General features: G+C 39.8%; 1 protein-coding gene across 1 annotated transcript in view; it reads right to left on the reverse strand.

Annotated features, from left to right (window-relative positions):
• The window catches only part of CCDC50 (coiled-coil domain containing 50), a 341194-nt gene that overhangs the window by 213043 nt on the left and 103720 nt on the right, over positions 1-24431 (reverse strand). Inside the window, 1 exon segment of the mRNA XM_053711877.1 lies at positions 9569-9631. Coding sequence (XP_053567852.1) covers positions 9569-9631 — 63 coding nt within the window.

The following is a 24431-nucleotide window of genomic DNA, read 5'->3' on the forward strand; positions in this document are numbered from 1 at the left end:
ATGAAGCTCTCCGTCCTCATGCTCTGCAAGCTGTGACGCAGTATCAGACATGGCCCTAGTATTGTCAGCGCACTCTGTTCTCACCCCAGAGTGATCACGCTTGCCTCTTAGTTCAGGTAATTTAGACAAAACTTCAGTCATAACAGTAGCCATATCTTGTAATGTTATCTGTAATGGCCGCCCAGATGTACTAGGCGCCATAATATCACGCACCTCCCGGGCGGGAGATGCAGGTACTGCCGCGTGAGGCGAGTTAGTCGGCATAAATCTCCCCTCGCTGTTTGGTGAAATTTGTTCAAATTGTACAGATTGACTTTTATTTAAAGTAGCATCAATACAGTTAGTACATAAATTTCTATTGGGCTCCACCTTGGCATTGGAACAAATGACACAGATATCTTCCTCTGAGTCAGACATGTTTAACACACTAGCAATAAACTTGCAACTTGGTTATAATCTTTTTTAGCAAAAACGTACTGTGCCTCAAAGAGGTACTAAACGATTAAATGACAGTTGAAATAATGAACTGAAAAACAGTTATAGCATCAAACTTTAAAACAACACAACTTTTAGCAAAGGTTTGTTCCCATTAGAAAAATAACAATAATTAAATTTGACATAAAAATTACAGAGCAACGTTTTTATTCACAGTCAATATAAAATTCTCACAGCTCTGAGAGAATCTACCTCCCTCTAAAGAAGTTTGAAGACCCCTGAGATCTGTCAGAGATGAACCGGATCATGCAGGAAATATAAGAGTAACTGACTGGAATTTTTTGATGCGTAGCAAAGAGCGCCAAAAACGGCCCCTCCCCCTCACACACAGCAGTGAAGAGAAACGAAACTGTCATAATTAAAACCAAACAACTGCCAAGTGGAAAATAATGCCCAAATATTTATTCACTCAGTACCTCAGAAATGTAAACGATTCTACATTCCAGCAAAAACGTTTAACATGATAAATACTTATTAAAAGGATTAGTGACTTTTAACCGAGTAGTTCCGGTGAAATACCATCCCCAGAATACTGAAGTGTATACATACATGTCATTATAACGGTATGGCAGGATTTTCTCATCAATTCCATTCAGAAAATAAAAACTGCTACATACCTCAATGCAGATTCATCTGCCCGCTGTCCCCTGATCTGAAGCTTTTACCTCCCTCAGATGGCCGAGAAACAGCAATATGATCTTAACTACTCCGGTTAAAATCATAGTAAAAAACTCTGGTAGATTCTTCCTCAAACTCTGCCAGAGAAGTAATAACACGCTCCGGTGCTATTGAAAAATAACAAACTCTTGATTGAAGTCATAAAAACTAAGTATAATCACCATAGTCCTCTCACACATCCTATCTAGTCGTTGGGTGCAAGAGAATGACTGGGACTGACGTAGAGGGGAGGAGCTATATGCAGCTCTGCTGGGTGAATCCTCTTGCATTTCCTGTTGGGGAGGAGTTATATCCCAGAAGTAATGATGACCCGTGGACTGATCACACATAACAGAAGAAAATGTATTCTTTCATGTAATTGGCAAGAGTCCATGAGCTAGTGACGTATGGGACAACAAATACCCAAGATATGGAACTCCACGCAAGAGTCACTAGAGAGGGAGGGATAAAAATGAAGACAGCCAATTCCGGTGAAAAATTAATCCACAACCAAAATCAAAATTTTTAATCTTTATAATGAAAAAAACTGAAATTATAAGCAGAAGAATCAAACTGAAACAGCTGCCTGAAGTACTTTTCTACCAAAAACTGCTTATGAAGAAGAGAAAACATCAAAATGGTAGAATTTAGTAAAAGTATGCAAAGAAGACAAAGTTGCTGCTTTGCAAATCTGAACAACAGAAGCTTCATTCTTAAAAGCACAGGAAGTGGAAACTGACCTAGTAGAATGAGCCGTAATCCTCTGAGGAGGAAATTACCGACTCCAAATAAGCATGACGAATCAAAAACTTTAACCAAGATGCCAAAGAAATGGCAGAAGCCTTCTGACCTTTCCTAGAACCAGAAAAGATAACAAATAGACTAGAAGTCTTTCTGAAATCTTTAGTAGCTTCAACATATTTCAAAGCTCTTACCACATCCAAAGAATGTAAAGATCTCTCCAGAGAATTCTTAGAATTATGACACAACGAAGGGACAACAATTTCTCGACTAATGTTGTTGGAATTCACAACTTAGGTAAAAATTAAAATGAAGTCTGCGAAACCGCCTTATTCTGATGAAAAATCAGAAAAGGAGACTCACAAGAAAGAGCAGATAATTCAGAAACTCTTCTAGCAGAAGAGATGGCCAAAAGGAACAATACTTTCCAAGAAAGTAATTTAATGTCCAGAGAATGCATAGACTCAACGGAGGAGCCTGTAAAGCCTTCAAAACCAAATTAAGACTCCAAGGAGGAGAGATTGATTTAATGACAGGCTTGATACGAACCAAAGCCTGTACAAAACAATGAATATCAGGAAGATTAGCAATTTTTCTGTGGAACACAACAGAAAGAGCAGAGATTTGTCCTTTCAAGGAACTTGCAGACAAACCCTTATCTAAACCATCCTGAAGAAACAGTAAAATTCTAGGAATTCTAAAAGAATGCCAAGAGAATTTATGAGAAGAACACCATGAAATGTAAGTCTTCCAAACTCGATAATAAATCTTTCTAGACACAGATTTACGAGCCTGCAACAGCATAGTATTAATCACTGAGTCAGAGAAACCTCTATGACTAAGCACTAGGCGTTCAATCCACATACCTTCAAATTTAATGATTTGAGATCCTGATGGAAAAACGGGCCTTGAGATAGAAGGTCTGGCCTTAACGGAAGTGGCCAAGGTTGGCAACTGGACATATGAACAAGATCCGCATACCAAAACCTGAGTGGCCATTCTGGAAACACCAGCAGTACAAACGAACGCTCCATTATGATCTTGGAAATCACTCTTGGAAGAAGAACTAGAGGCAGAAAAATAGAAGCATGTTGATAACTCCAAGGAAGTGTCAACGCATCCACTGCTTCCGCCTAAGGATCCCTGGACCTGGACAGATACCTGGGAAGTTTCCTGTTTAGATGAGAAGCCATCAGATCTATTTCTGGAAGCCCCCACATCTGAACAATCTGAAGAAACGCATCTGGGTGAAGAGACCACTCTCCCGGATGTAAAGTCTGACGACTGAAATAATCCGCTTCCCAATTGTCTATACCTGGAATATGGACCGCAGAAATTAGACAGGAGCTGGATTCCGCCCAAGCAAGTATCCGAGATACTTCTTTCATAGCCTAAGGACTGTGAGTCCCACCCTGATGATTGACATATGCCACAGCTGTGACATTGTCTGTCTGAAAACCAATAAACGGCTCTCTCATCAATAGAAGCCAAAACTGAAAAGCTCTGAGAAGCACACGGAGTTTCAAAATATTGATTGGTAATCTGGCCTCTTGAGATTTCCAAACCCCTTATGCTGTCAGAGATCCCCAGACAGCTTCCCAACCTAAAAGACTCACATCTGTTGTGATCACAGTCCAGGTTGGATGAACCAAAGAGACCCGTAGAATTATACGATGGTGATCTAACCACCAAGTCAGAGATAGTTGAATATTGAGATTCAAGGATATTAAATGTGATATCCTAGAAAAATCCCTGCACCATAAATTCAGTACAAAAAACTGAAGAGGTCTCATATAAAAACGAGCAAAGAGAAACAAGTCCGATGCTGCAGTTATGTGATCTAAAACTTCCATGCAAATAGCCACTGAAGGAAATAATAGAGACTGAAGGTTCCAACAAGCTGAACCCAATATAAATTGTCTCGTCTATTAGACACAAAGACATTGACACAATCTATCTGGAAACCTAAAAAAGGTGACCCTTGTCTGAGGAATCAAGGAACTTCCTTGATAAAATGAACCTCCAACCATGTCTTTGAAGGAGCAGAAGTTGAATCATATGAGATTCTGCAGAACGAAAAGACTGAACAAGTACCAAGTTATCGTCCAAAAAAGGAAACAACGAGAACCTTTGAAAAGATTCCTAGAGCTGTTGCTAGGCCAGCAACAAAATGGTAATGCTTGTTTAAAAAAGAGAATCTCAGAAAATGAAAATAATCTGAATGAAACAGAATATGAAGATATGCATCCTGAAAGTCTATTGTGAGCAAATAATGTCCTTGCTGAACAAAGGCAGAATAGACCTTATAATCACCATTCTGAAAGATGGTTCTCTTACAAAAGATTTTCTTTCATTGGGACAATGAATAGCTCTGAATAAAAACCCCAGAACCCGTTCCTGAAACGAAACTGGTATGAATACCCCAGATAACTCTATGTCTGAAACACACTTCAGGAAAGTCTGAGCCTTTACTGATTGCTGGAATATGTGAAAGAGAAAAAGACTTCTCACAGGCGGACTTACTCCGCATCCTATTCAGTACCCTTGAGAAACAATATTCTGAATCCAAGGAGTTTTGGACCGAATTGAACCAAGCAACTTAGAAAAAACATAACCTGCCCCCTACCAGCTAAGCTGAAATAAGGGCGCACCTTCATGCAAATTTGGGGGCTGGCTTAGATCTCTTAAATGAATGAATTCATTCCATTTTGAAGAAAGCTTCCAATTAGAAACATATTACTTGGGGAAGAATTAGGTTTCTGATCCTTATTAAGAACAAAAATGGTTATAAGCTTAAGATTTACCCTTAGAACTTAATCTTCCCCACAGTAACAGTTGAAAATATTGAATCCAACTGTGAACCAAATAATTTATTACCTTGAAAGGAAAAATAGAAATCTGGATTTAGAAATCAAATTAGCATTCCAAAATTGAAGCCACAAAGTTCTTCTAGCTAAAATAGCTAAAGACATAGATTTAACCTCAATTTTGATAATATCAAAAAAATGGCATTACAAATGAAATTATTAGCATGTTGAACCAAGTTAATAATGCTAAACAAATCATAATCTAATACTTGTCGCGCTAAAGTTTCCAACCAAAAAAGAGGAAACAGCTGCAACATAAGCCAAAGAAATTGCAGGCCTAAGAAAGGACCTGAAAATAAATAAATTTTCCTTAGATAAGATACAAGTTTCCCATCTAAAGGATCTTTAAAATAAATACTATTTTCATAGGAATAGTAGTATGTTAGCAAGAGTAGAGATAGCCCCATTAACTTTGGAGATCTTTTCCCAAAACTCCAAACTAACTGAAGAATACAATTTTTAAAACCTTAAAGGAATAAAAGAATTTCCAGGCCTATTCCATTCCCTAGTATTAGGAACTGGAAAAAACCTCTGAAGCAACCACAGGAGGTTAATAAACAGAATCTAAATGTTAACTAGCCTTAAAATCAAAAGAACTAGTTTCCACAATATCCAATAATCAACACTTTTTAAAAGAACGAATGTACTCCAAAAATAAAAAAGTAGATTTGTTAGTGTCAATATCTGAAGAAGGATCTTCTGAATCAGATAAATACTCATCAGAGAAGGATAATTCAGTATGTTGTCGGTCATTTGAAAATGTAAGTTTAAAAAAAAAAGACCTTTACATTTTATTAGAAGGCGGAAATGGCAGACAAAGCCTTCAGAATAGAATCAGAAAAATATTCTTATAAATTCCCAGGTATATCTTGTACATTAGATGTTTAAAAGAATAGCAATAGACAATACATTAATAATACTGATGAACATTTTATCTGCATGTAAAAGTTTATCATGATAACGTATTACAAACCACAGCTAAAGATAAAATTCATAACATTAAAATGAACTTAGCTTTGGTAGGACTGATATCAGTCAGCAGGAATTCAACAGTGTTTTCTGATACAGGAACAGTTTTGAGATATCTTGCAAATGTAATAGAAAAAACAACATATAAAGCAAAATATCAATTTCCTTATTTGACAGTTTCAGGAATGGGAAAGAAATGCAAACAGAATAGGCCTCTGGGAACCAGAAGCACAAAGAAATGAAGTCTTAAATAATGTCAAAAAGTTTGGCGCCAAGTATGACGCCCACAACTGACAAAATATTTTTTGGCGCCAAAAACGTCTGCAACAAACACGAGCGTCATAGGTGACGCAACCTCGTGAAAAAAATTTGCCACCAACTCAGACGCCGGAAATTATGACATTACGTCAACAAACGGAATTCTCGCGCCAAAAAGTCTCGCGCCAAGAATGACGCAATAAATTATAGCATTTTGCGCACCCGCGAGCCAAACAGCCCGCAATTTAGAAAGAGACAATTTGAAAACTTCAGGTAAGAATTTTTTATTTTTTTTTAAATTATGCGTTTCCTAGATATGAAACTGACAGTCTGCAAAAAGGAAATATTCTGATGAACCTGAATCATGGCAAATATATAAGAATAACAAATATTTAGAACTTTAAAAATAAAGTGCCAAACCATAGCTGAGAGTGTCTTAGTAAATACTTACCAAAAGACACTCATCTACATAAAGTAGATAGCCAAACCAGTACTGAAACGAGAATCAGCAGAGGTAATGGTATATAAGAGTATATCGTCGATCTGAAAAGGGAGGTAGGAAATGAATCTCTACGACCGATAACAGAGAACCTATGAAATAGATCCCCGTTAGGATGACCATTGTATTCAATAGGTAATACTCCCTTCACATCCCTCTGTCATTCACTGCATTCTGAGAGGAACCGGGCATTAAACAAGCTGAGAAGCGCATATCAACGTAGAAATCTAGCACAAACTTACTTCACCACCTCCATAGGAGGCAAAGTTTGTAAAAACTGAGTTGTGGGTGTGGTGAGGGGTGTATTTATAGGCATTTTGAGGTTTGGGAAACTTTGCCCCTCCTGGTAGGATTGTATATCCCATACGTCACTAGCTCATGGACTCTTGCCAATTACATGAAATAAAAATTAACTTGATAATTCTGTCAGGTTCATTTCCACCTATACCTCCGCTAGCCCAGAGATCAGCAGAATCATCAAAAGACACTGGCATGTGTTATTATCTGATGAAAGTTTGAAATCAGTACTACCAAAGTCGCCCAGCTTTACTTATAGGAGAATTTCAAATCTCAGGAACATGTTAGTCTCTAGCCATTTTGATAGAAATGCCAAAATGTAACCACTTCCATAAGGATTCACTCACATGTGGCGGGTGTAGCATATGTCCATAAATGAAAAAGATGACATAGATGACAAGTAGATTTGGAGAGAAAAAAAAAAATCAATATATCAACTGCAAGAGTAAAAATGTAATTTACTGCATTAGCTGCAGTTGTAATATATTCTATATTGGAATGACAACCAGAAGTCTGGGTACAAGAATAACTGAACATATGTCCAATATACACAATGCCAGTAAAGATCTTAAAAATAATAAAAAGATAACCTCAGTTGTGAAGCATTTCCTAGAGAGACACAATGGTAATACCACAGCAGTCAAATGCTGGGATCTAGAACAGGTTAGATGTGGTATTAGGGGTAGTAATGTGGAAAGAATTTTGTTACAGAAGGAAACAAAATGGGTATTCCTGCTTTATACAATCTTTCCCCATGGAATGAATGAGTACAACAACTATGGAGTATACTTATGATGGGTTACATAGCATAACCAATACAGGAAAAATGGCTCTTCAACACATGATATATCAGATATATATAATAGCTATAAATGCCTGATTCAAGGGTATGATGTATCCAATGATAACTGCATACACTGTCTAATACAATATGACAGCATAAGACTAAGGGTAATTTTTTTGTCCCTGTATCTTATTAAAATTATATAAAGGTTAGGATCATGTAACCATACCAAGATGCGAGAGATCTATTCACCCGCAGCTACATAATTGCAGGCATAGCGCACTAGTGATTACACAGAAATGTTGTTTGAAGTTGAGTGGCTATAAACACAATCGCCGCTTACACATATTAAAACTTCTTTTGCATGTTTACCAACAAAGAGGTGTCACATCCAATCATCCACTCCCTTCTCATTCTGAGGATCCGTGTAAGGAGTTTATTGGCGAACCAACAGGAGGCGGCTAAGGGATTGGGACCGGTACCCGCGACACCTGTGGCAGGGCTGTGAATAACTCCACGCTGTAATTGTGTCACTCCCAAATACTGCAATCTAAACTCTGTCTCTCAGGAGCAGCTCTCTGAGTGGAAACATGGGCCTCAAATAGGTCCCAACAAAGAATTTGGAGCATCTCAAATCTTCCCCTAAAACTAACATACCAGAGAGTTGGGAGGGATTTAAGGAACATGAAACCCAGAAAATTTCTGATTTCGGATAGAGCATACATTTTTAAACCACTTTCCAATTAACTTTTATTTCTAATTTGTATTTTGTTCTCTTGATATATTTTGTTGAAAGGGATACCTAGGAACACTCATGGGTTGATTGGTGGCTGCACATATATGCCTTATATTATTGGCTCAGCCAGTTAATTCAGCTAGCTCCCAGTAGAGTACTGCTGCATCTCCAATAAAAGGATACTAAAATAATGCAGCAAAATTGACAATAGAAGCAAATTGGAACGTTTTTATAAATATATGCTCTATATGAATCATGAAAGAAAATGTTTGGGTTTCATGTCCCTATAAGTAGCCTTGGAATTTTGGGAATCTTTGCCTTAGCGGCCAGGAGTTGAATTCCATAGAGTAATGGACCGTGGACTTTCAATACCTTTATGAAAGAATTTTTTTTTCTGATGTCTTTCCAATTTTCTTTCATCATCAAATTTGTTTTGCTCTCTTGGTAATCTTTTTGGAAAGCTAAACATAGGTAGGCTCATATGATAATTTCTAAGCCGTTGACCTGCTTCTTATCTCAGTGCATTTGACAGTTTTTGACAGTTAGACACTGCTAGTTCATGTGTGTCATACAGATAACATTGTGCTCACTCCCGTGGAGTTATTCAAGAGTCAGCACTGGCAAAATGCATGTCTGTCAAAAAAACAGAGATAAGGGGGCAGTTTGCAGAGGCTTAGATACAAGGTAATAACAGAGGTAAAAAGTGTATTAATATAACGATGTTGGTTATGCATAACTGGGAAATGGGTAATAAAAAGGGATTATCTATCTTTTAAAACAATAACAATTCTGGGAGTAGACTGTCCCTTTTGTGTGAGAAACAATTATTTTATGTCTTAGTGTAAAGAGTTTGCTCACAATAAATGTTGTATTTCATTTACAAATTTACTTTATTCTAACCAGCTTCACTATTTAAAAATCAAACCTCAACCTCAGACTAACAATTTCCACTGAGAATAAGACAGCTGTCAATGAGTGTTAATTACTATATGCAAATGTGCAAAGTATTCTTTATAAAAAGGTCTTTAGCAAAACTGTAATAGAATGATAGTCTGTGTGTAAAATTAATTGTATCCTCCCCCCCCCCAAAAAAAAAAAAGATTCAGTGTACATTATACATTTTCTAGAGGGGATAAAGTCATCTACTTTGAAGGGATATGGAGTAATAATAACTATTTTATATGTTCTCAAATAGTAGTAATGTGTACTAAATGGGTCACTAAACATATATAAACATATAATAAAATAAAGATGAAAATACTCACTCTCCTGCTCTTGTAGATTGTAGGCAAGAGTATGGTCTTCCAACACAGCAAAATCTCGACATACTGTGAAAGTACAATGACATTAAACAAGAATTACTTGGAATGGAGGGTGGTGAACACAAACAATCACAATAATATAGAAAATGTCTCAGGCCAGTGAATACAACCAATTATATTTTTAACTGCTTGCGCCATATGGACACTTCCAACACTGACATATGCTGCGGTCCCAGCTGTCCGCTTAGACAGGTATCTGCTTGTGTCATTCTCTGCAGCGATACTTATTGGTGCTGAGTGAAAGTGGTGGCAGGGAATGGGGTGGGTCGGCTCAATGAAGGATGGGGGAAGGAGGGTGGCTCCCTACACTACAGAAAATTATTTTAAAGGGAGAGGGAGGGATGGAGTCATATGCTTCAGGAAAGATTATCCGGAGGGGGGACTCTACAATGCAGGAAAATAAGTGATCTTGGGTGGGGGAGGGGGGGGGGTCCCCTACACAACAACAAAAAATATATATAAAATAAAACAAAAACAAAAATTAGATGGCGGGTAGTAGTGGGAAGGGTTAGAGAGCTGTTAAGGGGCATTAGTGACATGGGTGGGTGAGGAGGGTTCCCAACACTACTGAAGATTAAAATAATAAACAATAAATAACCATAAAATCCCTAAACTGCATACAGTCATACTATATGCCAGTATTTAATATGATGGTTACCGATGTTAGGGGGGGAGAAAGCTTTTTTTGAGGATTCAGGTAAGGCTCATGGGTGGGAAGTGTCAGGTGGGAGAGCAAGTCCTACAAGAGCAAATAACATTAAAATCATGTTTTAATTTTTGCGAAAACGTTCAGTGGCCATAAACCATGTACCTAATACTATGTACTTTATTGCCAGCACACTAAATAGCATTTACCTTTGCTTACACTACATATGACATCATGATATCCACTAAAATGTTTTTTGTTTGTTTTTTAATTAAAAAAAGTTAATATATAAATAAACATGAAAAAATGTTTAAGTGGAAATAAGGACACACAAATTGCAGTGCTCAAGGTAAAATTTTGTAGTCATTATAAGACCTGAGTCAGGAAAAATGTCATTGTAATCAATGCCCTACACTATGGAATCATTTCAATTTGTAGTGTAAAAACCAAATCCATGTTTAGCTGATAAATTAATTTAATTTCATGGTCGCAAGACTCCACAAGCTATTACTCCTGAGAGTCAACTCCTGGAAGGTAGGAGGCGGCAAAGATTCCCAAAACTCCAAGAATACTTAAACCCTCCCACCTCTCTTTGGTATGCTAGCCTGATGTAAAGCCAAGCAGGAAGAATTAGAAAAGGTAGGAAAAAGCAGAGTGGATAAAAATCAATTATTTTTTTTTCAGTTAAATAAGAATTTAAAAAAATGCTTTTTGAGGAAAAATCTAAATTTATTTTCTATTTTAGATACATTATAATCTAAAGGATATCCACCCTGAAATATAGATTAGTTTTTAACCCCTTAATGACAACTGACGTACCAGGTACGTCATGCATTAACAAGCAGTTAATGACAATGGACGTACCTGGTACGTCAGTTGTCTAACAGAGTGCTGGAAGCGATCGCAATCGCTTCCAGCAGCTCTCAGGGTATTGCAGTGATGCCTCCATATGGAGGCATCCTGCAATACCTTTTTAGAAGACTCCGATGCAGAGAGAGCCACTCTGTGGCCCTCTCTGCACCGGTAGCGATGGTGCCGGTTCGTTGGTGGGTGGGAGCGTAACAGGGAGGCGGGTGGGCGGCCCATCGCTACCCGGCATCCGGTTCCTAGAAGTGCAATGTGCACGCCGGGTGCCGGGAGCGTGCGGGGGGCGCACGTGCGCGTGCATGTGCGCGCTCATTAGCTGCCCACTGACACCAATGAGGAGAGAAGGGGGGGGGAAAGATTTTAAAAAATAATAATATAAAAGGATCTGGGAGGGGGATAGGGGTATTGTGGGGGTCTGCTACACTACAGAAAACATAAAAAATTCCAAAAGAGGAAAAAATACTTTTGTTTTTGGGGCAAATTGGGTACTGGCAGACAGCTGCCAGTACCCAAGATGGCCGCAATTAGATAGGGGAGAGGGTTAGAGAGCTGGGGGGGGGATCATGGAGGTTGGGGCTAAGGCAGGAGTCCATCACGCCTAAAATATTTTATTTTTTTTATAAAAAAAAAAAACAACTCCTTTTATTTAGTACTGGCAGACTTTCTGCCAGTACTTAAGATGGCGGGGACATTTGTGGGGTGGGGGAGGGAAGAGAGCTGTTTGGGAGGGATCAGGGGGTGGGATGTGTCAGGTGAGAGGCTGATCTCTACCCTAAAGCTAAAATTAACCCTGCAAGCTCCCTACAACCTACCTAATTAACCCCTTCACTGCTGGGCATAATTTACGTGTGGTGCGCAGCAGCATTTAGCGGCCTTCTAATTACCAAAAAGCAATGCCAAAGCCATATAAGTCTGCTATTTCTGAACAAAGGGGATCCCAAAGAAGCTTTTACAACAATTTGTGCCATAATAGCACAAGCTGTTTGTAAATAATTTCAGTGAGAAACCTAAAATTGTGAAAAATGTAAAGTTTTTTTTTTATTTGCTCGCATTTGGCGGTGAAATGGTGGCATAAAATATACCAAAATGTGCCTAGATCAATACTTTGGGTTGTCTTCTAACAAAAAATATATACATGTCGAGGGATATTCAGGGATTTCTGACAGATATCAGGGTTCCAATGTAACTAGCGCTAATTTTGAAAAAAACATAATTTATGTAAGAACTTACCTGATAAATTCATTTCTTTCATATTAGCAAGAGTCCATGAGCTAGTGACGTATGGGATATACATTCCTACCAGGAGGGGCAAAGTTTCCCAAACCTCAAAATGCCTATAAATACACCCCTCACCACACCCACAATTCAGTTTAACGAATAGCCAAGAAGTGGGGTGATAAAAAAGTGTGAAAGCATATAAAATAAGGAATTGGAATAATTGTGCTTTATACAAAAATCCTAACCACCCCAAAAAAAGGGCGGGCCTCATGGACTCTTGCTAATATGAAAGAAATGAATTTATCAGGTAAGTTCTTACATAAATTATGTTTTCTTTCATGTAATTAGCAAGAGTCCATGAGCTAGTGACGTATGGGATAATGATTACCCAAGATGTGGATCTTTCCACGCAAGAGTCACTAGAGTGGGAGGGATAAAATAAAGACAGCCAATTCCTGCTGAAAATAATCCACACCCAAAATAAAGTTTAATGAAAAACATAAGCAGAAGATTCAAACTGAAACCGCTGCCTGAAGTACTTTTCTACCAAAAACTGCTTCAGAAGAAGAAAATACATCAAAATGGTAGAATTTAGTAAAAGTATGCAAAGAGGACCAAGTTGCTGCTTTGCAAATCTGATCAATCGAAGCTTCATTCCTAAACGCCCAGGAAGTAGAAACTGACCTAGTAGAATGAGCTGTAATCCTTTGAGGCGGAGATTTACCCGACTCAACATAGGCAAGATGAATTAAAGATTTCAACCAAGATGCCAAAGAAATGGCAGAAGCATTCTGGCCTTTTCTAAAACCAGAAAAGATAACAAATAAACTAGAAGTCTTTCGGAAAGACTTAGTAGCTTCAACATAATATTTCAAAGCTCTAACAACATCCAAAGAATGCAATGATTTCTCCTTAGAATTCTTAGGATTAGGACATAATGAAGGAACCACAATTTCCCTACTAATGTTGTTAGAATTCACAACTTTAGGTAAAAATTCAAAAGAAGTTCGCAACACTGCCTTATCCTGATGAAAAATCAGAAAAGGAGACTCACAAGAAAGAGCAGATAATTCAGAAACTCTTCTGGCAGAAGAGATTGCCAAAAGGAACAAAACTTTCCAAGAAAGTAATTTAATGTCCAATGAATGCATAGGTTCAAACGGAGGAGCTTGAAGAGCCCCCAGAACCAAATTCAAACTCCAAGGAGGAGAAATTGACTTAATGACAGGTTTTATACGAACCAAAGCTTGTACAAAACAAAGAATATCAGGAAGATTAGCAATCTTACTGTGAAAAAGAACAGAAAGAGCAGAGATTTGTCCTTTCAAAGAACTTGCGGATAAACCTTTATCTAAACCATCCTGAAGAAACTGTAAAATTCTCGGAATTCTAAAAGAATGCCAAGAAAAATGATGAGAAAGACACCAAGAAATATAAGTCTTCCAGACTCTATAATATATCTCTCTGGATACAGATTTACGAGCCTGTAACATAGTATTAATCACAGAGTCAGAGAAACCTCTTTGACCAAGAATCAAGCGTTCAATCTCCATACCTTTAAATTTAAGGATTTGAGATCCTGATGGAAAAAAGGACCTTGCGACAGAAGGTCTGGTCGTAGCGGAAGAGTCCACGGATGGCAAGAGGCCATCCGGACAAGATCCGCATACCAAAACCTGTGAGGCCATGCCGGAGCCACCAGCAGAACAAACGAGCATTCCTTCAGAATCTTGGAGATTACTCTTGGAAGAAGAACTAGAGGCGGAAAGATATAAGCAGGATGATACTTCCAAGGAAGTGATAATGCATCCACTGCTTCCGCCTGAGGATCCCGGGATCTGGACAGATACCTGGGAAGTTTCTTGTTTAGATGAGACGCCATCAGATCAATTTCTGGAAGCTCCCACATTTGAACAATCTGAAGAAATACCTCTGGGTGAAGAGACCATTCGCCCGGATGCAACGTTTGGCGACTGAGATAATCCGCTTCCCAATTGTCTATACCTGGGATATGAACCGCAGAGATTAGACAGGAGCTGGATTACGCCCAAACCAGAATTCGAGATACTTCTTTCATAGCCAGAGGACTGTGAGTCCCTCCTTGATGATTGATGTATGCCACAGTTGTGACATTGTCTGTCTGAAAACAAATGAATGATTCTCTCTTCAGAAGAGGCCACGACTGAAGAGCTCTGAAAATTGCACGGAGTTCCAAAATATTGATCGGTAATCTCACCTCCTGAGATTCCCAAACTCCTTGTGCCGTCAGAGATCCCCACACAGCTCCCCAACCTGTGAGACTTGCATCTGTTGAAATTACAGTCCAGGTCGGAAGCACAAAAGAAGCCCCCTGAATTAAACGATGGTGATCTGTCCACCACGTTAGAGAGTGTCGTACAATCGGTTTTAAAGATATTAATTGAGATATCTTTGTGTAATCCTTGCACCATTGATTCAGCATACAGAGCTGAAGAGGTCGCATGTGAAAACGAGCAAAGGGGATCGCGTCCGATGCAGCAGTCATAAGACCTAGAATTTCCATGCATAAGGCTACCGAAGGGAATGATTGTGACTGAAGGTTTCGACAAGCTGAAATCAATTGTAGACGTCTCTTGTCTGTTAAAGAGTCATGGACACTGAATCTATCTGGAAACCCAGAAAGGTTACCCTTGTCTGAGGAATCAATGAACTTTTTGGTGAATTGATCCTCCAACCATGATCTTGAAGAAACAACACAAGTCGATTCGTATGAGATTCTGCTAAATGTAAAGACTGAGCAAGTACCAAGATATCGTCCAAATAAGGAAATACCACAATACCCTGTTCTCTGATTACAGACAGAAGGGCACCGAGAACCTTTGTAAAAATTCTTGGAGCTGTAGCTAGGCCAAACGGCAGAGCCACAAACTGGTAATGCTTGTCCAGAAAAGAGAATCTCAGGAACTGATAATGATCTGGATGAATCGGAATATGCAGATATGCATCCTGTAAATCTATTGTGGACATAAAATGCCCTTGCTGAACAAAAGGCAAGATAGTCCTTACAGTTACCATTTTGAACGTTGGTATCCTTACATAACGATTCAATATTTTTAGATCCAGAACTGGTCTGAAGGAATTCTCCTTCTTTGGTACAATGAAGAGATTTGAATAAAACCCCATCCCCTGTTCCAGAACTGGAACTGGCATAATTACTCCAGCCAACTCTAGATCTGAAACACAATTCAGAAATGCTTGAGCTTTCACTGGATTTACTGGGACACGGGAAAGAAAAAATCTCTTTGAAGGAGGTCTCATCTTGAAACCAATTCTGTACCCTTCTGAAACAATGTTCTGAATCCAAAGATTGTGAACAGAATTGATCCAAATTTCTTTGAAAAAACGTAACCTGCCCCCTACCAGCTGAGCTGGAATGAGGGCCGCACCTTCATGTGGACTTAGAAGCAGGCTTTGCCTTTCTAGAAGGCTTGGATTTATTCCAGACTGGAGATGGTTTCCAAACTGAAACTGCTCCTGAGGATGAAGGATCAGGCTTTTGTTCTTTGTTGAAACGAAAGGAACGAAAACGATTATTAGCCCTGTTTTTACCCTTAGATTTTTTATCCTGTGGTAAAAAAGTTCCTTTCCCACCAGTAACAGTTGAGATAATGGAATCCAACTGAGAACCAAATAATTTGTTACCCTGGAAAGAAATGGAAAGTAGAGTTGATTTAGAAGCCATATCAGCATTCCAAGTTTTAAGCCATAAAGCTCTTCTAGCTAAAATAGCTAGAGACATAAACCTGACATCAACTCTGATAATATCAAAAATGGCATCACAGATAAAATTATTAGCATGCTGAAGAAGAAGAATAATATTATGAGAATCATGATCTGTTACTTGTTGTGCTAAAGTCTCCAACCAAAAAGTTGAAGCTGCAGCAACATCAGCCAAAGATATAGCAGGTCTAAGAAGATTACCTGAACACAGATAAGCTTTTCTTACAAAGGTTCAATTTTCCTATCTAAAGGATCTTTAAACGAAGTACCATCTGACGTAGGAATAGTAGTACGTTTAGCAAGGGTAGAAATAGCCCCATCGACTTTAGGGATTTTGTCCCAAAATTCTAATCTGTCAGACGGCACAGGATATAATTGCTTAAAACGTTTAGAAGGAGTAAATGAATTACCCAATTTATCCCATTCTCTGGAAATTACTTCAGAAATAGCAATAGGAACAGGAAAAACTTCTGGAATAACCACAGGAGATTTAAATACCTTATCTAAACGTTTAGAATTAGTATCAAGAGGACCAGAATCCTCTATTTCTAAAGCAATTAGTACTTCTTTAAGTAAAGAACGAATAAATTCCATTTTAAATAAATATGAAGATTTATCAGCATCAATCTCTGAGACAGAATCCTCTGAACCAGAAGACTCATCAGAATCAGAATGATGATGTTCATTTAAAAATTCATCTGTAGAGAGAGAAGTTTTAAAAGATTTTTTATGTTTACTAGAAGGAGAAATAACAGACATAGCCTTCTTGATGGATTCAGAAACAAAATCTCTTATGTTATCAGGAACATTCTGCACCTTAGATGTTGAAGGAACTGCAACAGGCAATGGTACATTACTAAAGGAAATATTATCTGCTTTAACAAGTTTGTCATGACAATTAATACAAACAACAGCCGGAGGAATAGCTACCAAAAGTTTACAGCAGATACACTTAGCTTTGGTAGTTCCAGCACTAGACAGCGATTTTCCTGAAGTATCTTCTGACTCAGATGCAACGTGAGACATCTTGCAATATGTAAGAGAAAAAACAACATATAAAGCAAAATTGATCAAATTCCTTAAATGACAGTTTCAGGAATGGGAAAAAATGCCAATAAACAAGCTTCTAGTAACCAGAAGCAAAGAAAAAATGAGACTGAAATAATGTGGAGACAAAAGCGACGCCCATATTTTTTGGCGCCAAATAATACGCCCACATTGTTTGGCGCCTAAATGCTTTTTGGCGCCAAAAATGACGCCACATCCGGAACGCCGACATTTTTGGCGCAAAAGGACATCAAAAAATTACGCAACTTCCGGCGACACGTATGACGCCGGAAACAGAAAAGATTTTTTGCGCCAAAAAAGTCTGCGCCAAGAATGACGCAATAAAATGAAGCATTTTCAGCCCCCGCGAGCCTAACAGCCCACAGGGAAAAAAAGTCAAATTTTTAAGGTAAGAAAAAATGATTGATTCAAATGCATTATCCCAAATATGAAACTGACTGTCTGAAAATAAGGAATGTTGAACATTCTGAGTCAAGGCAAATAAATGTTTGAATACATATATTTAGAACTTTATAAATAAAGTGCCCAACCATAGCTTAGAGTGTCACAGAAAAACAGAATTTATGTTTACCTGATAAATTACTTTCTCCAACGGTGTGTCCGGTCCACGGCGTCATCCTTACTTGTGGGATATTCTCTTCCCCAACAGGAAATGGCAAAGAGCCCAGCAAAGCTGGTCACATGATCCCTCCTAGGCTCCGCCTACCCCAGTCATTCGACCGACGTAAAGGAGGAATATTTGCATAGGAGAAACCATATGTTACCGTGGTGACTGTAGTTAAAGAAAATAAATTATCAGACCTGATTAAAAAAACCAGGGCGGGCCGTGGACCGGACACACCGTTGGAGAAAGTAATTTATCAGGTAAACATAAATTCTGTTTTCTCCAACATAGGTGTGTCCGGTCCACGGCGTCATCCTTACTTGTGGGAACCAATACCAAAGCTTTAGGACACGGATGAAGGGAGGGAGCAAATCAGGTCACCTAAATGGAAGGCACCACGGCTTGCAAAACCTTTCTCCCAAAAATAGCCTCAGAAGAAGCAAAAGTATCAAATTTGTAAAATTTAGAAAAAGTGTGCAGTGAAGACCAAGTCGCTGCCTTACATATCTGATCAACAGAAGCCTCGATCTTGAAGGCCCATGTGGAAGCCACAGCCCTAGTGGAGTGAGCTGTGATTCTTTCAGGAGGCTGCCGTCCGGCAGTCTCATAAGCCAATCGGATAATGCTTTTAATCCAGAAGGAGAGAGAGGTAGAAGTTGCTTTTTGACCTCTCCGTTTACCAGAATAAACAACAAACAAAGCCAAAGTTTGTCTGAAAACCTTAGTAGCTGCTAAGTAAAATTTGAGAGCACGAACTACATCCAAGTTGTGCAACAAACGTTCCTTCTTTGAAACTGGATTAGGACACAAAGAAGGCACAACTATCTCCTGGTTAATGTCTTTGTTAGAAACAACTTTTGGAAGAAAACCAGGTTTAGTACGCAAAACCACCTTATCTGCATGGAACACCAGATAAGGAGAAGAACACTGCAGAGCAGATAATTCTGAAACTCTTCTAGCAGAAGAAATTGCAACCAAAAACAAAACTTTCCAAGATAATAACTTAATATCAACGGAATGTAAGGGTTCAAACGGAACCCCCTGAAGAACTGAAAGAACTAGGTTGAGACTCCAAGGAGGAGTCAAAATTTTGTAAACAGGCTTGATTCTAACCAGAGCCTGAACAAAGGCTAGAACATCTGGCACAGCTGCCAGCTTTTTGTGAAGTAACACAGACAAGGCAGAAATCTGTCCCATCAAGGAACTTGCAGATAATCCTTTTTCCAATCCTTCTCGAAGGAAGGATAGACTCTTAGGAATCTTAACCTTGTCCCAAGGGAATCCTGCAGATTCACACCAACAGATATACCAAATTATGTGGTAACTTTCTGGTTACAGGCTTTCAGGCCTGAACAAGAGTATTAATGACAGAATCTGAGAACCCTCGCTTTGATAAGATCAAGCGTTCAATCTCCAAGCAGTCAGCTGGAGTGGGTCGAACGGACCTAGAACAAGAAGGTCTCGTCTCAAAGGTAGCTTCCATGGTGGAGCCGATGACATATTCACCAGATCTGTATACCAAGTCCTGCGTGGCCACGCAGGAGCTATCAAAATCACCGACGCCCTCTCCTGATTGATCCTGGCTACCAGCCTGGGGATGAGAGGAAACGGCGGGAACACATAAGCTAGTTTGAAGGTCCAAGGTGCTACTAGTGCATCCACTAGAGCCGCCTTGGGATCCCTGGATCTGTACCCGTAGTAAGGAACTCTGAAGTTCTGACGAGAGGCCATCAGATCCATGTCTGGAATGCCCCACGGTTGAGTGACTTGGGCAAAGATTTCCGGATGGAGTTCCCACTCCCCCGGATGCAATGTCTGACGACTCAGAAAATCCGCTTCCCAATTTTCCACTCCTGGGATGTGGATAGCAGACAGGTGGCAGGAGTGAGACTCCGCCCATAGAATGATTTTGGTCACTTCGTCCATCGCTAGGGAACTCCTTGTTCCCCCCTGATGGTTGATGTATGAACTTGGCCCTCGCTAGCTGAGGCCAAGCTTTGAGAGCATTGAATATCGCTCTCAGTTCCAGAATATTTATCGGTAGAAGAGATTCTACCCGAGACCAAAGACCCTGAGCTTTCAGGGATCCCCAGACCGCGCCCCAGCCCATCAGACTGGCGTCGGTCGTGACAATGACCCACTCTGGTCTGCGGAAGGTCATCCCTTGTGACAGGTTGTCCAGGGACAGCCACCAACGGAATGAGTCTCTGGTCCTCTGATTTACTTGTATCTTCGGAGATAAGTCTGAATAGTCCCCATTCCACTGACTGAGCAGGAACAGTTGTAATGGTCTTAGATGAATGCGCACAAAAGGAACTATGTCCATTGCCGCTACCATCAACCTATCACTTCCATGCACTGCGCTATGGAAGGAAGAGGAACGGAATGAAGTATCCGACAAGAGTCTAGAAGTTTTGTTTTTCTGGCTTCTGTCAGAAAAATCCTCATTTCTAAGGAGTCTATTATAGTTCCCAAGAAGGGAACCCTCGTTGACGGAGATAGAGAACTCTTTTCCACGTTCACTTTCCATCCGTGGGATCTGAGAAAGGCCAGGACAACGTCCGTGTGAGCCTTTACTTGAGGAAGGGACGACGCACGAATCAGAATGTCGTCCAAGTAAGGTACTACAGCAATGCCCCTTGGTCTTAGCACCGCCAGAAGGGACCCTAGTACCTATGAGAAAATCCTAGGAGCAGTGGCTAATCCGAAAGAAAACGCCACGAACTGGAAATGCTTGTCCAGGAATTCAAACCTTAGGAACCGATGATGTTCCTTGTGGATAGGAATATGTAGATACGCATCCTTGAAATCCACCTTGGTCATGAAATGACCTTCCTGGATGGAAGGAAGAAGTGTTCGAATGGTTTCCATCTTGAACGATGGAACCTTGAGAAACTTGTTCAAGAACTTGAGATCTAAGATTGGTCTGAACGTTCCCTCTATTTTTGGGAACTATGAACAGATTGGAGTAGAACCCCATCCCTTGTTCTCCTAATGGAACAGGATGAATCACTCCCATTTTTAGCAGGTCTTCTACCCAATGTAAGAATGCCTGTCTTCTTATGTGGTCTGAAGACAACTGAGACCTGTGGAACCTCCCCCTTGGAGGAAGCCCCTTGAACTCCAGAGAATAACCTTGGGAGACTATTTCTAGCGCCCAAGGGTCCAGAACCTCTCTTGCCCCAGCCTGAGCGAAGAGAGAGAGTCTGCCCCCCACCAGATCCGGTCCCGGATCGGGGGCCCGCATTTCATGCTGTCTTGGTAGCAGTGGCAGGTTTCCTGGCCTGCTTTCCTTTGTTCCAGCCTTGCATAGGTCTCCAGGCTGGATTGGCTTGAGAAGTATTACCTTCCTGCTTAGAGGACGTAGCCCTTGGGGCTGATCCGTTTCTGCGAAAGGGACGAAACTTAGGTTTATTTTTGGTCTTGAAAAGACCTATCCTGAGGAAGGGCGTGGCCCTTGCCCCCAGTGATATCAAAGATAATCTCTTTCAAGTCAGGGCCAAAGAGTGTTTTCCCCTTGAAAGGAATGTCAAGCAATTTGTTCTTGGAAGACGCATCCGCTGCCCAAGATTTTAACCAAAGCGCTCTGCGCCACAATAGCAAACCCAGAATTTTTTCGCCGCTAACCTAGCCAATTGCAAGGTGGCGTCTAGGGTGAAAGAATTAGCCAATTTAAGAGCACGAATTCTGTCCATAATCTCCTTATAAGAAGAAGAATTACTAATAATCGCCTTTCCTAGCTCAAACTAGAAACACGCGGCTGCAGTGACAGGGACAATGCATGCAATTGGTTGTAGAAGGGAACCTTGCTGAACAAACATCTTTAGCAGACCTTCTAATTTTTTATCCATAGGATCTTGGAAAGCACAACTATCTTCTATGGGTATAGTGGCGCGCTTGTGTAGAGTAGAAACCGCCCCCTCGACCTTGGGGACTGTCTGCCATCAGTCCTTTCTGGTGTCGACTATAGGAAAACAATTTTATAAATATGGGGGGAGGTACTAAAGGTATACCGGGCCTGTCCCATTCTGTACTAACAATGTACGCCACCCGCTTGGATATAGGAAAAGCTTCGGGGGGCCCCGGGGCCTCTAAGAACTTTTCCATTTTACATAGTGGTTCTGGAATGACCAGATAATCACAATCATCCAAATTGGATAACACCTCCTTAAGCAGAGCGCGGAGATGTTCCAACTTAAATTTAAAAGTAATCACATCAGGTTCAGCTTGTTGAGAAATGTTTCCTGAATCTGAAATTTCTCCCTCAGACAAAACCTCCCTGGCCCCCTCAGACTGGTGTAGGGGCCCTTCAGAAACCATATCATCAGCGCTCTCATGCTCTACAGAATTTTCTAAAACAGAGCAGTCGCGCTTTCACTGATAAGTGGGCATATTGGCTAAAATGTTTTTGATAGAATTATCCATTACAGCCGTTAAATGTTGCATAGTAAGGAGTATTGGCGCACTAGATGTACTAGGGGCCTCCTGTATGGGCAAGACTGGTGTAGACGAAGGAGGGGATGATGCAGTACCATGCTTACTCCCCTCACTTGAGGAATCATCTTGGGCATCATTTTTACTAAATTTTTTTATGACATAAAATACATATAGTTAAATGAGAAGGAACCTTGGTTTCCCCACAGTCAGAACACAATCTATCTGGTAGTTCAGACATGATAAACAGGCATAAACTTGATAACAAAGCACAAAAAACGTTTTAAAATAAAACCGTTACTGTCACTTTAAATTTTAAACTAAACACACTTTATTACTGCAATTGCGAAAAAGTATGAAGGAATTTGTCCAAAATTTCACCACAGAGTCTTAAAGCCTTAAAAGTATTGCACACCAAATTTGGAAGCTTTAACCCTTAAAATAACGGAACCGGAGCCGTTTTTATATTTAACCCCTTTACAGTCCCTGGAATCTGCTTTGCTGAGACCCAACCAAGCCCAAAGGGGAATACGATACCAAATGATGCCTTCAGAAAGACCTTTCTATGTATCAGAGCTCCACACACATGCAGCTGCATGCCATGCTGTCCTCAAAAACAAGTGCGCCATACCGGCGCGAAAATGAGACTCTGCCTATGCTTTGGGAAAGCCCCTAAAGAATAAGGTGTCTAAAACAGTGCCTGCCGATATTATTATATCAAAATACCCAGATAAAATGATTCCTCAAGGCTAAATATGTGTTAATAATCAATCGATTTAGCCCAGAAAAAGTCTACAGTTTAAATAAGCCCTTGTGAAGCCCTTATTTACAATCGTAATAAACATGGCTTACCGGATCCCATAGGGAAAATGACAGCTTCCAGCATTACATCGTCTTGTTAGAATGTGTCATACCTCAAGCAGCAAGGGACTGCAAACTGTTCCCCCAACTGAAGTTAATTGCTCTCAACAGTCCTGTGTGGAACAGCCATGGATTTTAGTTACGGTTGCTAAAATCATTTTCCTCATACAAACAGAATTCTTCATCTCTTTTCTGTTTCTGAGTAAATAGTACGTACCAGCACTATTTGAAAATAACAAACTCTTGATTGAATAATGAAAAACTACAGTTAAACACTAAAAAACTCTAAGCCATCTCCGTGGAGATGTTGCCTGTACAACGGCAAAGAGAATGACTGGGGTAGGCGGAGCCTAGGAGGGATCATGTGACCAGCTTTGCTGGGCTCTTTGCCATTTCCTGTTGGGGAAGAGAATATCCCACAAGTAAGGATGACGCCGTGGACCGGACACACCTATGTTGGAGAAATAAGATTTACTTACCCCAGGACACTCATCTACATGTTTGTAGAAAGCCAAACCAGTACTGAAACGAAAATCAGCAGAGGTAATGGTATATAAATAAGAGTATATCGTCGATCTGAAAAGGGAGGTAAGAGATGAATCTCTACGACCGATAACAGAGAACCTATGAAATAGACCCCGTAGAAGGAGATCACTGCATTCAAATAGGCAATACTCTCCTCACATCCCTCTGACATTCACTGCACGCTGAGAGGAAAACCGGGCTCCAACTTGCTGCGGAGCGCATATCAACGTAGAATCTAGCACAAACTTACTTCACCACCTCCATAGGAGGCAAAGTTTGTAAAACTGAATTGTGGGTGTGGTGAGGGGTGTATTTATAGGCATTTTGAGGTTTGGGAAACTTTGCCCCTCCTGGTAGGAATGTATATCCCATACGTCACTAGCTCATGGACTCTTGCTAATTACATGAAAGAAAAGTGGTTTGGAAATAGCGAAGTGCTACTTCTATTTATGGCCCTATAACTTGCAAAAAAAGCTAAGAACATGTAAACATTGGATATTTCTAAACTCAGGACAAAATTTAGAAACTATTTAGCATGGGTGTTTTTTGGTGATTGTAGATGTGTAACAGATTTTGGGGGTCAAAGTTAGAAAAAGTGTGTTTTTTTCCATTTTTTCCTCATATTTTATTATTTTTTTTGTAGTAAATTATAAGACATGATGAAAATAATGGTATCTTTAGAAAGTCCATTTAATGGCGAGAAAAACGGTATATAATATGTGTGGGTACAGTAAATGAGTAAGAGGAAAATTACAGCTAAACACAAACACAGCAGAAATGTAAAAATAGCCATTGTCATTAAGAGTAAGAAAATTGAAAAATGG

This window comes from Bombina bombina, chromosome 4 (genome assembly GCF_027579735.1).
Source record: "Bombina bombina isolate aBomBom1 chromosome 4, aBomBom1.pri, whole genome shotgun sequence".
Lineage (NCBI taxonomy): Eukaryota > Metazoa > Chordata > Amphibia > Anura > Bombinatoridae > Bombina > Bombina bombina.